Consider the following 21,327-nt stretch of genomic DNA (forward strand, 5'->3'; position numbering starts at 1 on the left):
CCGTTTATTGGGTAACCTAATGTTGTTAATAAACATAAATAAGGTGAAGTATACTGGCTGTTACTATGTCAACAGATTAACCGCAGAACTAGAGCAGAATTTGCAGCTTGTACTTGTTTTTTTACTATTAATTTGTCATCAAATTGTCTGCACACGCTACTCTTACTCGGTTTGTTCCATTAATTTACAGACATGACATATTAGTAAGTTTATCGACAGATCCTGAACATAATGCGGACACAAATGGTTGTGGATTTGCTGTTATCTGATCAAATTTCCTATCAATTTGCGCATAGATTGCAAACAAATTGGTTATTAATTTAATAAATGTTTTATTGAGACAGCGCTGAGTAGATTTTATTCGATTTTACCGCGAATTTAACATTGAATAATACTCTGTAAAATTTGCTCGATTTTTGTTAAAAATGTATTATTTAATTATATGCAAAAACTTTGTCAAAACATAAGTTTATTTTTAACACAAATGAGCATCGAATTTATCACAAATTTTGAGTGAATTTGATGCCAACTTGGGGACAATTTGTTAGTAATTTATTTGTTGTGTTGACAATGCCAAGAGAAGTACGCGTGAGAAGTTAGGCACAACTTAATATAAAGGCCCGTTCCATTTAACGTTTGCAGTGTTCATAAGAATCATTTGTTCTTATTTAATATTTAAGAAACAACAATGATGAAATGATTTCAAACAATTGCAGCGTTAGGTGGAACGCGCTAATAAAAAGAGTGTACTCGTAAATCCTTGTTTTTACCAAATTACATAGAAATACTTACCTCTTTGTTTTATTGTTACGAGTATATCGTATTATTTAGGCAAAAATAACAATGTATGAGGCAAGAATGCACAATGTCTGATCCTTATTTTTATTTCAAAACATCAAAGTTTTCCGGCGTTTAAAGTCAGTCAGCAGGGCAATAAATCAATGACAAAATGATCGTTGATTATCATTGATTTATAAAAGCATCTCCGCGATGGCAAATCTCCTTTCCTTTCGAATTCATCGATTCGCGTATCGACTGCATAAACGGACATGAATTATGCTATTCGTATTAAGTAATGTGCTATGTAACATTTTTGTTCAAATATCTGAAGTATAAAGTATATTAAAATGAATTTCACTTGATGAAATATTTTTAATTTAGCTGATCCGTTTCTCGAAAATGCCCGTGAGTTGAACAGAATGAATCTAGCTCGGCCGATCCACGAAACGCGAATCTAAAGCGACGCGTACATTGACAACATTTATTGATCTAAAAATGTCTTTGACATTCAGGTGTAGGAAAGGAAAGTAGGAAGAATTTGGAGTACCGAAGACTCCAATTTATTATTACAATATATTTCATTTTCTCTCTTTTCTCTCTTGCTCTCTCTCTCTCTCTCTTTCTCTCGCTTTTTTTAATTTTTGCTTTCATATGTCTTCTGCCATACTATCTTTCATACTTCGCACATTCTCTCTACATTCTTGTCTTTTTTTGGCACAAAATCATCCGGCACTAAGTAGCTTAGCGGTGACCAGTAGTAGATGCCTTCTTCACCGTGGCCATAGTATCGGTATGAAGAAAAACATTGATAGGATGTGTGACAAGCTGCTACTTCCGGAAAAACCGCCGACGCCACTACTGGCACCAGAACTTTGAGCGGCCTCGGCTAAACCTAAAAAAAGTTACACTCTTTCATTGAAAAAAAAAACGCAAATTTGATTTTTTGATTGTGCTATTGGGATTCAATTAGACTATTTATCGCTGAATCTTATTGCAATAGCAATAACTGGATTGATAATACGCTTGCGAGCAGTAAATTTGTTGTTTATACATACTTACCACCGATAATAGATACGTGATCCTTTCCACGAGATCCCACTCTGTCGAAGCCGATTTTAATCTCTAAAAGTGCATACCAATGTTTGAAGATTTTAAAGCATATAATAATTTAAAACATATAAAGCTCTTTTTGCTAGATCGCAACATATACAACTTACCATATAGTCTCAAAGTTCCATCCGCCTTTCCCAGGCTATTCGTTGAAACGCATTTGTAACTACCGACATCCCTCTCCGTGAATTTTTTGATTAGGAGCCACATCAGAACCGTGTATCCCGTACGTTCCTCCCGCACGTTATATTTCGGTCTATGAATAATACGAACAATACATAAATGTCACAGAAAATTTATTTTTAGAAAAAAAAAATGCTAAGTAAAAAATAAAAAATTAAATTTATTTAGCGTTTCTTTTGATGTGACTTTCCGCTACAATACAGGAAACTTATAGAAATATCACAAAAAGATGTGTCCAAAACGCATGTAATAATATTATTTATCAAATTGTTGTAGCATTCCTAAATAATCTCCTATCCAAAATTGGGATATTAGATATCTTTAGATGACTTAAAAATATTTTTGAGTCATGTCATGCTTAGAAAGATGTTTTGAAACCGTTATATATCCTAATTTTGGATATTAATGCGTATTTTATTTGTTACAGAATGATAGTAATTATTAAAAGTTTCACCTTCTGTACCAGTTAAAAGAAAGTTTTATTAGAGAAAACTAAGTAGCAATTGTATCTGTTAATGAATACTTTTGTATCTATTAAATTTTCAAAATCAAATAAAAAATTTTTTTTATTTAAAAACAGTTTAATATCACATTTAAATTCTTGCAATTATGTTTATATACAGGGTGTCTTATAACACAGGGCGCCGTTTTTAGACTTCTTTTCTGTCGTTGAATAAAATTCATAATTGAATAAAAGTGAGGTTAAAATAGTGAGGTAAAAATAATCATTTTTGACACTTTTAACCTCACTGTTCAGAACATATATGCATTTTCGTGAAAGAATCGCTTATTTGCGCTTCGATCGATAATCTTTTGAAGCACAACAGTAGTGATGTTGTCAACGCGGAACAAAAAAAACCATTAATTGAGAAACTCCATTTCCTATTAAATATTGCCACATATGGTAATGTTCTTGGCATGATCACGACCAAAAAAAACAAAAGACGCGCGTTTTCACAAGGATACAGAGCTTGACGACTGAGCCGATGTTCAGTACGCTCACAGCCAGCGTCGAGTTCAAAACGCGACTCCCCTTAACATATTGTTTTCTATATAATGCTAATAAGTGTTTTCTTTTTTTTTGTAATTTAATAAAATTAAAGAATTGTGCCGTTAACTCAACTGAATCATATTTTCCCTTATTCTCACTCGTCTTGTTCATACTCACTGTTTTTCCGCAAACGTTTGGTGGACGTTCATACTTCGAACATTTTTGGTCTTTCAAACCGAATACTTTGGATCTTCCAGAGCACGTGTGATACGTGTTAGTGCTACGACGAGTGAGGAGTGATAGCTCGACGATAAAAAGTGTGCAAGACTTTAATATGAGTATAGACGCGCAAGCTCTGCTCGATGCTCAAATCGAGTTTTTCAATGCATTGCCCGAGCAGAGGAAAATCTGACAAAAGTAAGCGTATCATGGTTTACACACGAAACTGTGAAAGCTCGTCTGTAATCTCTGGAATCTAATTGGAATAAATTCCAGAGCAACCAAGGCGTGCTTCGATCAGCACACAAGGCAATGCTCAATGTAACCGACAACGACTACTTCATGTCTTCAACTTGTCCTTCCTGGACGAGTTGAAGACATGGTTAACGAGTAACGAGATATCCTTCATGATACGCTGCGCGATAGGCTTGCTGAACCATCAAAAAGAGTATTTCCTGGAGCAGCAGCTCCAAACGGAAATTTCCAATCGAGTTGTCTTTTTTCTCAGGACAAATGAAACACTTAGCCGGCTTTCCGAGATTTCTTTGTCTTAATCCTATCACGCCATCCCATACACACTGACGTCAAAAGACTTCACTATTTGAAGATCAAAGTGCAAGGTAAAGCCAAAGAAAGAATCAAAAACTTACCGACTGTTGTCAATTTTAAGCGATCATGGGCCATTCTAGAAGAGCGCTATAAAAACAAGTCCGTACTTGTACGCTCGTGCCTTGCAACATTTTTCTATGTTACCTCGGATGAAGACTGAGTCAATTGTCGATCTTGAGAAATTGGTCAACGGTATGCTGCAAACTCCAAGCACCCTGGAAAGCATAAGGCAAAAGCCTGCCTACAACAACGACTTTTTTGTGTACTTCGTCATCGAGCTTTTGGATTTGTGCTCCAGGCGTGAGTGGGAAGAAGCCACAAGCAACATGACAGATCCGCCTTCTTAAGATCAGCTCAAGCAGTTTTTGTAACGCCGGCTGGGTGTAATGGAGGCTTTTCATACGTCGTCAGAGAATGCATGCTTAACGGTTTCTTCCATAACCAAAAACGTGTCCTCATGGCTTGTTTAAATTTAAGGCAAAGAAAGAAACAGGACCAATGCTTGTTATGTCAAAAGGAACATTAAATTTTTCATTGTAGTGATTTTTCAGAAGAAAGAGCCCGCGCAAAGAAAAAAACTCATGGAGAACAGCAAACTGTGTCTCAACTGCTTCGGCAACCACGCTATGACAGTGTTGGTCATGGAAGTCATGCGCTGCTTGCAACACAAGGCACCACAGCTTCATTCACGCTGTATGGACATCATCGGCCAATTCTTTGTCAACGGCTTCCTCCAGCGTTTCCTTGACATTGCTTTACGTGCACCATCACGAGGAAAAAAAAGCCGCAGTCTTGCTGACTATCGCGCGTGTAGGCTTTTCGGATAAGTATAGTACTCGACATACGGTTCGTGCGCTAATTGATCTCGGATCTGAGATTTCTCTCGCAAGCGAGGCGCTCGCACAGCGTCTAAGTCTTCTGCGCTTGCCCGCCTCAATGTCTATCTATGGCGTTGGTGGCCAGCAGACCGGGTCGACGCAGAGCCAGATCTCATTAAAAATCAGCTTGCTTACTACAAACTTGTCAATGCATTTGTCTGTGCTTGTTTTGCGCATTTTGATGTGTGGAAGCTAGGCGCGCAAACTGGCTTCATATCCGTAATTTGCAGCTTGCAGATTCGGAGTTCATGACAGGTGAGGCAGTGGAGTTACTTCTGAGCGTTGATGTGCATTCCGCGATCGTCGAGTAGGGCCTGCGTGAAGATGGTCCTCGCACATCAATCGCACAATTAACTGCGCTAGGTTAGATCCTATCAAGCGTCGTCAACGACATGACGATGGTTAGCATGACCTCGTCGCATTCCTGCCAAACGGACACGGAGATCACTGAGCTGGTGCGTCATTTTTGGAGTCAAGAGGAGCCTTCAAGTGGTCCTTTCCCCCTGTCAAATGAAGACCAGGCATGCAAGGCATGCAAAGATCTTTACGCCTCCTCACATAGTCAAACGCCGGAGAGCAAATACATTGTCCGTCTTCCGGTGATATCCACGCTATCGAGTCTTTACGACACGCGCGAGCGGCCATTCTCATGATCCCTTTTATGGAGCGTCGATTCACGGCCGACCGCAAATTGCAAAAGTTATACCGCAGCTTCATGACCAAATACTAAAATCTTGGCAATATGACGGCGACGTCTTTATTACTCAAAACCGAGCAGCATTGTGTTTACTATCTACCACATCACGAAGTAATCAAGGGACCGTCATCCACCAGGAAAATTTGTGTGGTCTTAAACGGATCGTCGCGCATGGCCAATGGAGACTCCCTGAATGCGCACAAATCCACCAGACCAAATCTCTTGCCTGTGCTGGTTGACTTGTTGTTACGACGGCGGCAATACAGATTCTCCTTAGCAGCGAAGGCGGAGAAAATGTACCGCCAGGTACTAGTGCATCATGACGATAGAGAACTGTAAAGGATACTCTGGCAACCTGAAGCGGTGTCCTGCAGGAGTTTTGGCTAAACACTGTGACCTATGGCTTGGCTTGCGCTCCTTTCTTGGCAATGCGCACGCTAAGATAACTCACCACAGACAAGAAAAAACGCACTTCTCGAGCGGCCGTCGTGATACAACGAGATACGTACGCAGACGTTATTTTTACAGGTGCAAATACCATCAGCGAGGCGCGGGTTCTGAGAGATGAACTGACTGGTTTTTTTCGCCGTCCCTGGCTTTTCTTTTCGTATGGGAAGCAAATTCCAATGCCGTCTTAACAGATATTCTGAGAGCACAGGTGCGCGAACGTAAGACGCCGATGTGAAACTCTGTTTGCTGTGGCATTCTTGGTAAGACTACTTTGCCTTCCGGGTGCGGTTATTGGACGCGAGACAAGTGACAATACGCATTGAACCCTCTCAGACGGTGCGCTTGTTCGACCCGGTGGGGTAACTAGCGCCGATAGTCATAGCTGCAAAGACTCTCATCAAGATCCTATGCTGCAGCAACTTGTGTGGGACCAGCCAATTTCTCCGACGGAGAAGCGAGTGTAAGCGCAGGTGCGCAACGAGCTACCTCTGCTCGAGCAAGTGTGCACACCACGGATATGAGCTGACACAACGGGCGAGCGCGCCCAGGTGCATGGGTTTGGAAATGCCTTCAAACGTGCATATGCGGCGGTGGTATACCTCTGCGTTGCAGATCTCGAAGGTCGCCAACATTCTTTTTTGTTTTAAGCTAAGACTAAGGTAGCTCCCGTGCGGCCAGTTTCGTTTTCTTGACTAAAACTTTGCGCAACCGCTTTCTTAACGCGGCTGGCAGCATACGTGACGACAGTTATGGAGTTAATGGCTGCGCCTGTCTGCCTGTGGTCCGACTCTACGGTGGTCTTTGCCTGGATCAAAGGACATCCTTCTTGATGGAAAACTTGCCAATCAAATGGCAGACATTTAGCGGACGTTTCCTGAGGCTTGGCACTACATATCGGGTGAATCAAATCCAGCAAAATGCTCGTGGTCTATCTCCAAAGGATCTCTTGGAGCACTCGCTTTGGTAAAGCAGTCCGACCTGGTTGACCAAGAAAGCTGAAGAACCGATAGAACAGCAGTCACCCTTACTGACAACGCCGCTGCCGGAAGAACGTTCACAGAGCTACTGTCAATCTTCAAGAGAACAAAGACATGCCGTTACTACAGTGATTCTCAAGGCTATATTGACTGCTGCAAGTAACTGTATGGTGTTGTTGCTCGGAGCGTATCAAGACTGACGCGCACCGTCTGTTGCAGAGATTCAACTCGCGCCATGGGAGATTGAAGAGGTGCGCTGTCGCTGGATACGCTGTATATAGGATCAACGCGGTTCCGGGATGAAATGCTAGTGTTGTCTAAAGGGAGCACGGTGTCGGGACGCAGCAAGTTGGTTAGGCCAAATCTCTTCAGAGACAAACATAAAATTATTCGAGTTGGTGGACGGCTCAATCACGCCGTTTTTAACCTAGACGAACAACATCCCGTAACCCTACTACACGGGTCTCAGCACTTACAATCGAGGCCTGTTACCAGAAGACCATGTATGGAGGTGTTCAACTGACTCTAGAACAGTTTTGTCAACAATATTGGATACCTGGAGGACACCAAGGTACGTCGCCTCATCCACCGATGTATTTCCTGCCTGTGATGGCGGGCGGCATCTTCTCAACTTCCTATGGGTCAGCTTCCAAAACCCAAGGTCACAGCATCGCGGCCCTTTATTCACACTAGCGTGGATTACGAGGGACCAATGCTGGTCCGCACAACGACGGGACAAGGCCACAAATCAAAGAAGGTTTTCTTCTGCATCTTCATCTGTCTTGCCACACGAGTCGTCCATCTCGAGCTAGCATCAAACTACACTACGGATGCTTTCATGGCTGCCTTTCAACGATTTGTCTTGCTCAGAAAAATGTGCCAGACAATGTATAGCAACAGAGATACCAACTTCGTGGGCGCCAACACTTAACTCTGAGCACTATTCCATGCAACAATAAAAAACAACGCCCGGTTGGTTAATTCTTTAGTAAGCAAAGGCGTCAAATGGAGATACAAGCTCGGCCCCTTCCCCCCATATTTTGGAGGTGGCCGTGAAGTTGGTCAAACAGCATCTCCGGAGAGTCATCGGAGAGGCAATTTTGACTTTTGAAGAGCTGGCTACGGCTCTGGTGCAAATAGAAGCTTGCCTGAATTCTCATTCTCTGCAGGCTTTGTCTAACGATCCAGGGGACTCCGCAGCTTTAACTCCAGGACACTTCTTGACAGGCACGCCGCTAACGTCTGTGCTAAAGGTTGTCCTCCGAGCCGCTCAATCGATTAACGCCATGGCAGCGAATGCGAGATGATTTCTGGACCAGATGGTTAAAAGAGTACAGGCATTCAATGCCAGATCTATGTGATGGAAACCAGAGGTCAACCCTGACGTCGGTGACTTGTATCTCGTCCGCAGGAAGACGTCACCTCCCACTTGTTGGCTTTTAGCACAAATCACAGACTGGCGACAGCGGACAGGTTCGAGTAGTCACCGTCTGAACAGCTTCTACGATGCTCAAGCAATCGATCACAAAGATCGTCGTTCTTCCGAAGGCCAAAACCATCGCTAATGCGTGTATTTAATAGATTTCTTTGATTCTGTAAATGATTGATGCGTTCTTATTTTGTAACGATACGCCCCTCCACCGTCCGTGCGCCTCCGTTCCGTCCACCGAACAACGAACGCCGAGTGCAGCCGGGGACCACGTGCGCGCACGACCGAACTTCACCGTGCGACCACGCGGCAACACGCGCGCCGATCGTGGCGTTCCGTAACGCTCCCACTCCGGCTCAGCCGACCGAGCGCGCGGATTGGCTTGCTCAGCCGCGCGTTCGGATATATAAGCCGGCAGTGGGAACGCACAAAGCAGATCCGTCCGACTATCCGACCCGTCCACAAGACCGAGCATTCTTGATCGCTCCTTAAAGACGAGCATTCTCGTCGCACTCCGATATCCTCGACGGGCATTCCCGTCGCTATCCTCGGCCGAGTATCCTCGACCAGTCGTCTCAGATATCCTCGACGAGCATTCTCGTCATCATCATCGGCCGAGCATTCTCGACCAATCACGTCCGAGATCCTCGACGAGCATTCTCGTCATCATCACCGGCCGAGCATTCTCAACCAATCACCGTCGTCCTCGAATACCTTTACTGTCGAACAGACGAATTTCGTAACTCATTCATCGGCAGGGCACAAGCAACCTGTCGATCGAGCGCCCCACTTGCACGGGACGCGCTCGGGCGAATCGCAGCGGCGACCGCGCCGGCAACGACCCGCATTTGCTCACACGACTGCGTTAGCCAATCCCGCCGCGCCCCGCGACTCCCCGACCGTAGGGGCAAGCAGCCCGCATAACTCGCTAGTCTAGCCAAAACTTGTAAATAGATAGTTTTTGCATTTAGATGTAAACCGCGTAAAAAGACCTTTACAGGCACTCCGCCGCGTAACTGGTAATCCGAATACCAGCTATATTGTTATCTCTTTGTGATCTCTATATTATTATCTCTATCATTATCTCTTTGCGATCTCTATATTATTATCACTATCATTATCTCTTTGCAATCTCCTTATCTTTGTTATCTCATGCATCTTGTCAACGCTTTTTCTTTTTCTTTTGTTCAGCAATAAATCATACTCTATCTTTTGCTACTTAAAACACTGGGTATAATCATTACGGACACCTGACCAACCGACGAGCCTTATCCGGTCCGAAGTTCCCGCCCCGCACCGAAACCGCGTACCGTTACAATTTTAGATCGTAGATTTCCTCAATTTGAAGAGTTTTTACAAGGCGTGTCTTGAGACAGAGTCTCAAGTGCCGTAAGTCATAGGAGTAACATCTAAGAATTAATCCAAGACGAACACAGAACTCACATTTGGTTTGACTCATTACTTTCTTTTACCATCTAAGTTCAACAAATCAAAAGCTGCATATTAATTGTCCACCAGGAATAGATAATTGGTGAAAGTTGCTTGCCGCAGAAGCTGCTGGTACTATTGGCTTTGAAACCATTGCTTAATGCGCCATCATGTAATATAGCGCATAAGTTCTTGGTTGGCCATAATAATAAAAAATACAGCGCAACATAGCTCAGAAAATTTGACAGCTCTTATCAGTTATCGTAACGTAATATGTTTATAAATTGTTAATGCTCATTATGTCAAAAAAAGCAAGGGGCAATTGTGCTGTGTGTTGGGCTATCCAAATCGAGAATTGAAAAATCTCAACTTGGTGTTTTATTCGTTGCCCGATCGGCCACATCAACTTGAGAGGCAAAAAAAAATAAATAATTTCTGTGCGTCGAGAAACGTTAGTGAAAGTAACAGCAAATAATTGTAAAAAAATCTTTGAAAAAATTAATTTTAATTTTATTTTTGTTTTTTATAAATTAGATAGGCAAAAGTGTTTGAACCCTTACATAAAATATCAAAATTTGCAGTGAGCGTTTTGTAGGTGGCAAAAAGTCTGAAAACCCAACGACAAAATCATACAACCCTACAATATTTCCATAGAAATCGGAAACATTGTCAGCCAAGTTAAGAGTGGAAAGGATAAAAAAAGATAACAGAATAAAGAAACGCACAAGTTAGTGCACGCAGCTGAAAGTTGTACGTTAATTTTATAATATAATTTTTACTTACATTTTCAAAAATTTTAAACACACCTGTAAGTACATTATTAGTATGAGTTAATTAATTTATGTTTTAACTTTGCAAAAAAGTTAAATTTATATAACAGAAAAATTAATAGTTAGAAAATTAGAAAAAAATCAACACATTTAACTTTAACATAATTTTGTCGTTATTGCTCCTATTAAATAATTTATACATAGAACAAGTATAAATACCAAATATGCAATAGTTATTTTAATATGTAATATTGAATAATCTATGGATAATATAAAAAATTATCTAATTAATGCAAATTTAGTTTTGTAAATAAATATGAAGTGTAACAACATTGTTATTACATTGTTTCAGATGAGCAAATGCCTGAACATTTTTCAAATGATGATGTTTTAAGTACGTCTCCACAAAAACGCGACGTAGCTATCGAAGCAGACTTGAATTTTTGTACAGACGACTGTGGAAGTAAGTCCACTTTGATTTGCTTACCTGACAAATGTACGAATAATGTTTCTACACAGACATGTATTTGCATCAGAGATAAGAGTAAAGAATCACAGCAAAAAAAATTAACCCTAAATCTGTATCTCGTAAAACCGTTGGCATTAATACTGATAAAAAGACTTTTGGTTTTGTTGGATATGACGACATCGCAAATCATACATCAATGAAACAATTGACAGGTGTAACGAAAGCTTTGTTTTCTATCTTGTTTATTGCTATCTCTGTTAATAAAAAAGCCTAACCCTTATTTATTTGGAAAGATAAGCATGCAAACCGCCCTTTTTTTTTCATAAAAATGAAGTTGGGGCTCAATTTTTCAACACTCAGCTGTATTTTTAAAATTTCTAGAACATCACCAATAAATATTTTTTATCATACACTGTAAATTGTTTACCAAGAATGCAAATCTTGGTTATTTTGGCCATTCAAACAAGCAATTAAAAAAACAATGCCTAAAAGTTTTCAAAATTACCCGGCAAACTGCCGCGCAACAATAGATTGCACAGAATTGTACTGCAAAACGCCTAATACTACAGAACACAGAGTTTTGATGTATTCCAGTTATAAGTCCAATTTCACTATCAAATATTTAATGGCAATTTCTCCTTCTGGATTAATCACATACATTTCTAATGGTTTTGGGGAACAAATGTCAAACAAAAATGCTGTTACGCGTTCAGAATTTTTTAAATTGATTGAAACAGGAGATAAGATACTTGCAGATAAAGGATTTTTTTTGATAAAATCAGATTTACTGAAAAGTGATGGCATACTCGTAAAACCACCATTTTGTGTAAATCCACAATTTTTGCTTGAAGAAGTTATAGAGGGATATAAAATTGCATCTGTAAAAATATACGTTGAAAGAGCTATGCAACAATTGAGAATTTTTAAGATTTTAGATCACGTGAATGTTGATTTGTTCAATTACTATAATGTACGTTGCGTATATTCTTGCAAATAATAAAGAACTTTTGATACGTAAATCATAATGTCAGTGGAGTAATTTAATGATTTTCATAAGTATCTGATAACATGGCTTAATTAATGAATTAAAAACAGAAAAAAATAATAAGTTGCAGCATAAAAGTGAATTATGTATTACAAAACTGACTGTAAATAAAAGTTTGGGTTTCTTTTTCAATTCTTGAATTATTTATTTATTGACAACAAAGAAAGAAAGTGTGTAAAGTAAAACCATTCAATTTTAGGAATAACTTCTGTTAAAAATGCTTCATCTCTGTCAACTTGCACATACACTCAATGGCGAATAAACGTAAAATAACATTTTTTTGCAACAATCAAATACATTGATACTTGGACTTGCGTAAAGTACATATGTGAACAAGATAGTTGAACTGCTCCAAATTCATCAAAATTTAAGTACGGAACCATACACCTTTTCTCTTTATAACCGACAATTAAGGTATTCTTGCAACTGTACGATATTTTATTTCCAAGAGTTCTACTTCATTATTTCAAAAAATAATTCCATTAGGATTACAGGCCAGAAAAGGTTGTTTCATTGAAATGATCAAGCCAACTTCATAGATTTTCAATGATTTTTCTTGTTCAAAAAGTTTTCGAGCTTTGTGTTCTTTACTTAAACCATACGACGTAGCAACGTTCAAATTGCTTTTATGTTTTTGTTTAATAAAACTATTCGCCAAAGTATCAAAATTTGTTTTTCGCGTGATTGATTTTATGTGCTTTAGAACTGCTCGTTATTCTAAGAAACCTCTTTCGAAACCAGATAGGAGTTTCACTTTGACGCACGGATTTTAAACAAATGTCATGCCATTTCTGTTTATTAACTTTAATATCATTTTCGTAAATTTATCGCAATTCTTTGGGGCATTCTACTTTTGTTAATCAAATTGTTTCAGGAGTCAAAGTGGATTTGTAACACTGATGAATTTTGCTCATTTCAGAACTTTGTAAAATAAACAATTTGTGAACAACGTCATTTAACACGTACTGAAATTGTTCTTTTTCTTGTTGAATAACGTCACATTCATTTTGACATTAAAATTCGGCTTTGATCATTTCAATGAAAGGACTAACTTCCTGCAAATGTGTTTCTGTACAGTGCTCGCGACGTTCTCGAATTTTAATATTTTTTCTTCTAAACAAAAACGTTGTTTCAGTGGGAATAATTTATTTATTGCAGTTTCTTAATAATATTTATTTAGTTGCACTTATGGAGGCCAATTCCACTTTATTGGCTTTCCAATTTTAGAACAAGTACTTTTTATGTTAACAAAAATGCATAGTCCAGCTGCATGCCTACAGAAATCTCTTTCACCTTTACATGTGCAATTCGTATCATGCTCTGTTCTGTTAGGGTTCAACTAAACACAACAAATAAACAAATCATGCAAAAACATGGTAAAAAAGTTATTGCAAAAATATTAAAAAATACATTTTTTGCACAAAATATACTTTTTGAGATCACTTTGAAAATAAAACCAATTATTACATTTAAAAATAAATATAGGAAATAAACTACCAACAACGGAACATTCAACATGCAATTTTCGTAAATAAATTTTGATACTATCATTTGAAAAAAACTATTAAACATAGGAATTTTCAAATTATATTGTTAATATAGAGTTAGTGTTTCGAGATGGACAATGAAACCGCGACGTACAGTCGTGGTCTTTGCGCGCTCTACTTAGATCCGGCTCGAAGGACCAAGGCGATGCGAGTCGTTTGTTTCCGGCTTCTTCTTCCTTCTTCTTCCTCGAGTTTTCGGAGCAGCCACACGCATTCGGGCCGTGTGTCAGTATACCGAGATTCGATACTACTCTAAGATCGCGGCAGCAAAGTTGGACTCACGCGAGTGATCTCAAAGTGATCGCGTCAACCGACCGCGCGTTTTTGTGAGTGAGGAAGAAGCCGGAGCAAACTCGCGAGCTCCGAACCGGCTCGCGTTCGCCGTCGGCGACGAGTATCACGCGTTAATATCGTGATCGCGCAGCAGCGCGGCAGCGAGCGCGCTCGAACCGCGGTTGCTCCAAAGATTCTCCGGTTGGCGAGAATCGAACAATCTTAATTTGTGAAACACGCTCTTCGCGCTCGCACGCGCGGTAAGAACTTGTGCATGAGATTTCCGACGGCGAGATCTCTCGGCGCTCACCATTGCAATCTCCGTTTGGCGAGATTCCTGTGGTCACGCCATTACCGCGTGGCGCGGAACTGTGTCGCATTCGAAGTTTCGATCACGTGGGTGATCATGCAGTGTATCTGTGACAATTGATAAATATATTGAACTATTTGCCTCCCGTGAATTCTCCAAATAGTTATTTCACCGATCTCAATCTCCCCGTAATTGTCACGATCCTTATCGTCTCGTGCGAGACGAGTACCGGCGCCTAGTCTTCTTGTATCTTTCCTCCTTTACCCTTCTACTCCCAAATTAAGTGCAGCGACTTACGATCGCGTTCGCACAGTTAGAAAAATAAATTTCTGCGAAAAATTGTTTACACTTGCTTAATTATATTTTTAGGAAAAAAAATTTTCAATATTATATTGAATTGCGGGCTTGAACAATGTCGCAAAAAAATTTATTTAGACACTTTGTAACGATCCCGTTTCGCGCACGGGCAGCAGTAACGGAGGCGAGAGCGCGAGGGATCGCAAAGAGAGAATAAACTTTGGATTCAATGTTTTAGACAAAAAAAAATAGATGAGATTTATTGTAACATAAATAAAAAAAAATACAAAAAAAAGTAAACGTAATAAAAAAGAAATTAAACGCAATATAAAGAGAATAACGAAAATCGTATTAAAAGACGGATGCTATAACAAATGGAAAATGGACGGACAACTTGCGGAATTATTTACAGACAGTTGCAGATTTAAATCCGCAACTATTTACAAAGATAGGTGCCTAGGGTACAGTCTAGTAGCGTCGTGCGCGTGTACCGGCAAGCTTGCGTTATTCAGCGATTAGCTGTGAGGCTATAAATAGTCTTACGCTGTTTACGATGTCTCGCGCGTTTGTAGGCCGGACGGCCGCGCAGGCGGTACTGCGTCGCGAGATCAAGCCTGATCACAAAACCGGCGCGACGCGTGGCGGTTAATACCGCTGATAATTTTTGGCGGATAGCAACATCCACGCCAAGCACCTGGTAAAGGCGCGGAATCTCCGTACTCCTGATCGTAGAGCGTTGCCAAAAGCAGGAACTGGAGCTGGTTTTAAATCAAGTAGGCAAGATTGCTTGTCGGAGCACAAGTTGTTTGAATCCACAGTACTTGACAAAAAAGCGGGATAAGAGCGGTCACTGGCAAAGAGTACTCCGCGAAAGCCAAAGCGCTTGACTCCTTTTTGGGATCTGGGTGACTTCTTCTGATCGGAAAGGATCAGGAAGAAGAGAGCTACGAGATGCGCGCTCTTGTATACCCGAGCTCGGTGGTAGGAGAATGCTCGAGAACGGTCGGAGGCTCAACGAAACCAGCATCCCCACCACTTGAGATCGGGCACGGCAAGACGGCGTGCTCTTGAACTTTCGAGATCGGCGGCGACTGCGCGCGCGCGCCAAGATTGCTGTCGTGTGAATGCTTTGTTTTAAACGCGCACAAACGTAAAAGAAATTATCGGTGCGTTGCGCCTTATTACTGGTGTCCGGCGGATGTTCGGCCGGATAGCATGGGACAGTGGACGGCCGGGGGGGGGAGTGGCGACAGTTTGGTTTGTTACTACTTTTCATAAAGGGCTACAAAAATATTTGATAAAAACTGACAATGGCAATATTATATATTGCCATTGGCGGTCCGATAAGTACTTAGCCTCACCGTCCCATGGTGCCAGTATCGCAAGAGAGATTTACTATCGTGTAGTACATTCTCGTAGACGACTACTGTCAAAATTTCAGCCGAATCGGATTCGTAGTTTTGTTTTGATCGCGTGTGGAAGCGGGCGTGTCCGCGGATTTTAGAAAAATGAAAAAAGAGCAACTTTGGTCGGTGATTTGATTCTTGTTTTGGAAGGGAAATCGCGCAGCGAAATCAAAGAGCGCTTAGATGCTGTGTACGGTGACTCTTCTCCTTCGATGGCGACCATCAAAAATTGGTTTAACGAGTTTCAACGTGGTCGCACGTCGGTTTTTGACGAGCCACGCCCAGGTGCCCCAAAAATGGCTACCACGGAGGATAACGTGACAAAAATCCACGATCTCGTATTGGCAGACCGCCGATTGAAGGTGTGCGAGGTAGCTAAAATAGTAGGCATCTCAAAAGACCGCGTGGGTCATGTCCTGCATGAAATTTTGGGCATGAGAAAGCTGTCGGCGCGATGAGTGCCGCGATTGCTCACTCCGGACAACAAGCTCAATCGTGAAACCACTTCAAAGCAATGTTCGACGCTGTTTAAGCAATCCGAAGGAGTTTCTGCGTCGTTTCGTGACCATCGACGAAACATGGATCCACTGGTACACACAGAGACCAAGGAACAGTCGAAACAGTGGACTTCACCCGGCGAATGTGCTCCGAAGAAAGCGAAAACTGTCCTATTGGCCGGAAAGATGATGGCCACCATTTTCTGAGATTTACAAGGTGTGATTTACATCGACTACTTGAAGAAGGGCAAAACGGTCACAGGGCTCTACTATGCCGAATTATTGGGCCGATTGGACGCCGAATTGCAGAAAAAACGGCCCCATTTGGCGAAGAAAAATGTGCTTTTCCACCATGACAACGCACCGGCTTACACCTCCGCCGTCGCCACGGCCAAATTGGTCGAATTGCACTACGAACTGCTGCCCCATCCACTGTATTCTCCAGATTTGGCCCCGTGCGACTTTTTTTTTGTTTCCAAACTTGAAAAAGTCACTCGCCGGGCAGAAATTTGAGTCGAATAAGGAGGTCATCGCCGCCATGGAGGCCTACTTTGCAGACCTCGAGAAAAAGTATTTTTCAGATGGGTTAAAGAAGTTGGAGCATCGCTGGGTCAAGCTAGTGTATCGAGCTAAAAGGAGACTATGTTGAGAAATAAATCGCCACTTTTCCAAAATTTTTGTTTTTCTTCTGTAGGCTAAGTACTTATTGGACTGCCCTCGTATAAACGTAACATATACTATAAAGTAAATAAATGGAAGAAAAAAAATGCCTCTACTCCCGGCTTATAAACGGTGTTTTTTTTATGTTTTTAAAAACAACCCCTTGTTCTGGGGGTGGTTTTTAAAACACTGCCAAAAATTTGACGAGATTCGCCACAAATTTTTTTCCTAACTTCACTTACATGACAACTTTGTACTTAATTGGCTCCCAAAGCCAAAAGACTTTTATTACAAAAGAAACTAGTGTCAACAATTATAAAAAAAACATGTAATTGTTATATTTTGATCGGACATTTTTCAATTATTTTTTAAATAAACAAGCCGCTCTAACACGTTTTGACATGCACTGATATAAAACGGTCAACCAAAAACTTGCGTCTGCGGTTGTCGCGATGACTTGCATAGTTTCTTGACATGGTTGCAAAGCTAATACAAAATTTTAAGCACTCGCCTGCATTTCATCCGGATGTGCAGAAAAATTTGTAACAACGCATGCATGTTGCATGCATTATTCCCGGCGAACACCAGCCGGAGGCCGCTGTTAGGCTTTAAACAGGAAACGGCGCTCTAACGTCTACTTAAACGCTGCCACAAAGACAACACCGCTAACGGCCAAAGGCGGCTGTTAGCACGAGGCAAATCCGTGCGCGATAAAAAACCGCGCGCACCCGCACCACTGACCAGCCGCCAGAAAAAATCCCCGCAAAAACGCACCTGTACCAGCAACCGTGGAGGAACGGGAATCCCGAGATGAAATCTTAAGGGGTAACGAAAGCGCACGGAAACGACCAAGCGCGCAAGTCAAGGGGTATAAAAGGCCTCCCCTCGCACGCTCGAGATCCATTTCGCGATCCTAATCTTGATCCGAAGCTCCTCCGGTGAGAACAAGTGGTAAAGGTATTTTACCGCTGTCAAGGAGCTTGACAGAGCCGACGCTTGAAAAAGCGCAGTTTTCTTTTGCACAGCCACCCCGGAGACCAAGGCAATAAAAGTTCTTTGGCGCCACCAAGGTACTTGGTAGCTCTAGGCGTGCCAGACCAAAACCCGCAACTCCGCGCCGGCTACTAAGCCAAACGCATCACAAGCACGGTTTTTTAGAGCATTTAGGCGCACCGAGTTAGCTCGCGCATTCACGCCGTCAGCGCGCCGTACACCGCGCCCCGCAGAATACCAGCGCAACCGCGCCTAAAAACTCGGCCAGCTAGAATACACGGGAACGTCGGCCCGGTTTCCGAGAAGCGTGAGATTCCCGCTCGGCTTCGCGGTCAAGGCCGTCTGAATATACTTTGTAAATAGTCTACTATATCCATTGTTTGTCCGTAAAAATTAAATTTAAAACCATTGTATTGTTTTGCCGCGCTCTTTTCATTTCTAAATCGTATTATCCATGAAATATATTTGTGTCAAACGTAACATTAAGCAATAAATTCAAACTTACGTATTTTAAGAGCCGCCTTATTTTCTCTCTTTTGCTTCAAACCTATTACGTTAACCGAGCCGCAAGCTAAATCCGCGCACATTAACAGAATATTGGTTGTTTTAAATTTATTGCCAATATATAAAAAACTTTCCAGAAAAGATCTTCAGAAAGATGTTTAAGCACGCATACGCAGAATGCAAATGAAAGTTTTAACTCGACAGTGTAGCATTTAGCCCTTGAACATCTTAATTGCGGCTTAAAAATAATTGAAATTGCTATTTTTATAGCTGCATGCGTCTTACAATTCAATTTTACAAATAATGAGCAGACTTGATATTATTATTGGTCAGCAATGCAAAATATTTGCTGATCAATATGACGCACATAGAATGCAAAAGCAGGATTGCCGCAGCATAAACATCACAAAAGAGTCTCAATCGGTTTGTCAAGAAAAGAAAGCGTCTTTACGAGGATTTTATGAGGAAACGGAAGGATTACTTTATGGGTCTGGCAAAGTAGATTAGTTGTAAGTACTTAAAAATTGTTAGTTATCCATACCCTAAATTTTAAACGCATTTTTCTCAAAACTATTTTTTTTTAAATTGGCGTACATTTAGCGTGTTTGATTCTGTCCATGGGAAAATTTTTCAAACTGAGAAGTCGCTATTTTTCTACATACTTACAGTCCATGATTAATTTAACGACTAAAGCTTATTGGTTGTTACGTAAATTATGAACTGTAAATATGTAGAAAAATAGCGATTTCTCAGTTAAAAAAATTTTCCCTTAGACAGAATCAAACACGTTGGGTGTAGAGACGTGGAGATAAGATAACTCAAAAACTATTCATCCGACTAACAAGGAAAACCCTTGAGAAATGTCTTACTGATTTTAATAAAATTTTATGGGTGTGTAGTATTTACTCATACCTTTACTGTAGTAAAGTCGTTCGTTGCATAACTTAGGCATTTTCAAGAAAATGACAATTAAATATTTCCAGCATCTATAGTACCGTTACAGAAGAACGTTTGTCAAGTTAGCGACGTAGAGTGGGGCGTTAGGTCGTCGACTAATACGCTTGGCGTCCCAGATTTGATCCTCGTGGATAATACTTTTTTTTATTTAAATCTTTTATTTAAATCTATATTTTTAAATTGTTATAAATAATTTTGGATAATGTTCCGAAGAGGTGAACCCTCTGTTTTAGTTGCAAATTAGTATACTACTTTATTTTGGTGCATTGATTACAAATATGATAATAAAAATCACCGACAAGATCATCTTCAAGATAAAAAATAAAAAAAAATTGATAAATATCAGTTTTTAATTTTGATACATATTAATTATATAAGAAAATGTTTCAAATAAAGTCACAACAGTACACAACAGTATAGGCTTAGATTTCCGGGACAGGGTGCTGGAATTCCGGGATAAAACCGGACTCCAGCAGCGGAGGGACCTGTCGTGCGGCGTTCCACAGAGGTCCGTGCTAGGTTTCCTGCTGTGGAACGCAGCGTACGACACCGTGCTCCGCGAGGCCCTCCCCCCTGGCTGCCACGTCGTCTGCTACGCAGTCAGGGTGGTAATCAGGGCGCCTCCTGAGGAAGAGCGATTGCCATTGGCAATTGGGCTGTGACTTGTGTCGTCGGCTCTATCAAGAGCCTGGGTCTGAGGGTGGCCCCGGAGAAGACGGAAGCCATGTTCTTTCACAACGGCTCCATCGGGGTACCACCCCAAGCCTTCGTCCTGGTGGACAACACCCAAGTTCGAATGGGGGCAACCCTAAAATATTTGGGGTTGCTGCTGGACGGTCGCTGGGCCTTTGTCGAGCACTTTGACAAATTGGGCAAGAAGACGAACGCCCTCCTAGGGTTGATGCCCAATCTCCAAGGTCCGAAGATCGGTGCGAGGTGAGCGTACGCCTACGCGGTGATAACTGGGGCTCTATATGGAGCCCCAGTCTGGTTTCGCGAGGCGTTGGCCAGCCGCCGTATACGCGAAGTGCTGCACGCGGTGTAGCAGCAGCTGGCGCGTAGGATAGTGCGCGCGTACCGCACCGCTCCTAGCGCAGCGACCATGGTCCTGGCAGGACACCCTCCGGCGAAATTCACGGCCGACGCTCTGGTCTGGTGTTACGCCAGAGCGAAAGCCGTTCGCCTGCAAGGGGGAGTGGTTATCCCCAGGGTCGCCGCGCTACTGAGAGAGAGTGCACGCTGGCGGGCGATGGACACGTGGCAGGAAAGCCTTGCCAGCAACCCACCCGCGGCAGGATCTCGGATCTTGGAGAACGTCCTACCCCACTTGGACAAATGGGTGGGCCGCCTCTGGGGCGGCCTGTCCTACCGGATGACACATCAGGTCAGGTGCTCACCGGACATGAATGTTTCGGTGAGTACCTGTGCAGGATACGGAAGGAGCCGATGACACAATGCCATCATTGTGATGCCGAATTAAACTCCGCGCAGCACACGCTGGAAGTCTGCCCAGCGTGGAACAAGCTGCCTGGAGTCCTGAGAGTAGAAATTGGAGACAATCTCTCCTTGCGGGCCATCATCACACATGGTTTGCAGGGAGAGTGCATGAGTCGCGGTCTCCTTCTTCTGCGAGCAAGTTATGCGGCAGAAGAACGAGGCCGAAAAACAACATGAGAGGAGGCCGGGGGGATGCATGTCCCCCGGCAACAATAACAACAACAGGGGCGGCGGGGATGGGGGCCATGACCAACCTTGGCTCCCGCCCCAGCCGCCCAGAAGAAAAAGAAGATTCGCCACCCCCCCAAGCTCCCGTGGCCCGGTTGCTAAAAGGCGGAGAGGCAATAAAGC

General features: G+C 42.0%; 1 protein-coding gene across 3 annotated transcripts in view; it reads right to left on the reverse strand.

Moving 5' to 3' along the window:
- Positions 1-859: 859 nt before the first annotated feature.
- Positions 860-21,327, reverse strand: part of LOC105194123 (lachesin) — a 463,227-nt gene continuing 442,759 nt past the window's right edge. For all 3 annotated transcript variants that reach the window (XM_039453581.1, XM_039453580.1, XM_039453579.1), the window contains 3 exons: positions 1,998-2,146; positions 1,840-1,902; positions 860-1,672 (listed from right to left, as the gene is read on the reverse strand). In XM_039453581.1, coding sequence (XP_039309515.1) covers positions 1,551-1,672; positions 1,840-1,902; positions 1,998-2,146 — 334 coding nt within the window. In that variant the 3' untranslated portion in view covers positions 860-1,550. The remainder of the gene's footprint in view (positions 1,673-1,839; positions 1,903-1,997; positions 2,147-21,327) is intronic.

This window comes from Solenopsis invicta, chromosome 9 (assembly GCF_016802725.1).
Source record: "Solenopsis invicta isolate M01_SB chromosome 9, UNIL_Sinv_3.0, whole genome shotgun sequence".
In the NCBI taxonomy this organism is placed as follows: domain Eukaryota; kingdom Metazoa; phylum Arthropoda; class Insecta; order Hymenoptera; family Formicidae; genus Solenopsis; species Solenopsis invicta.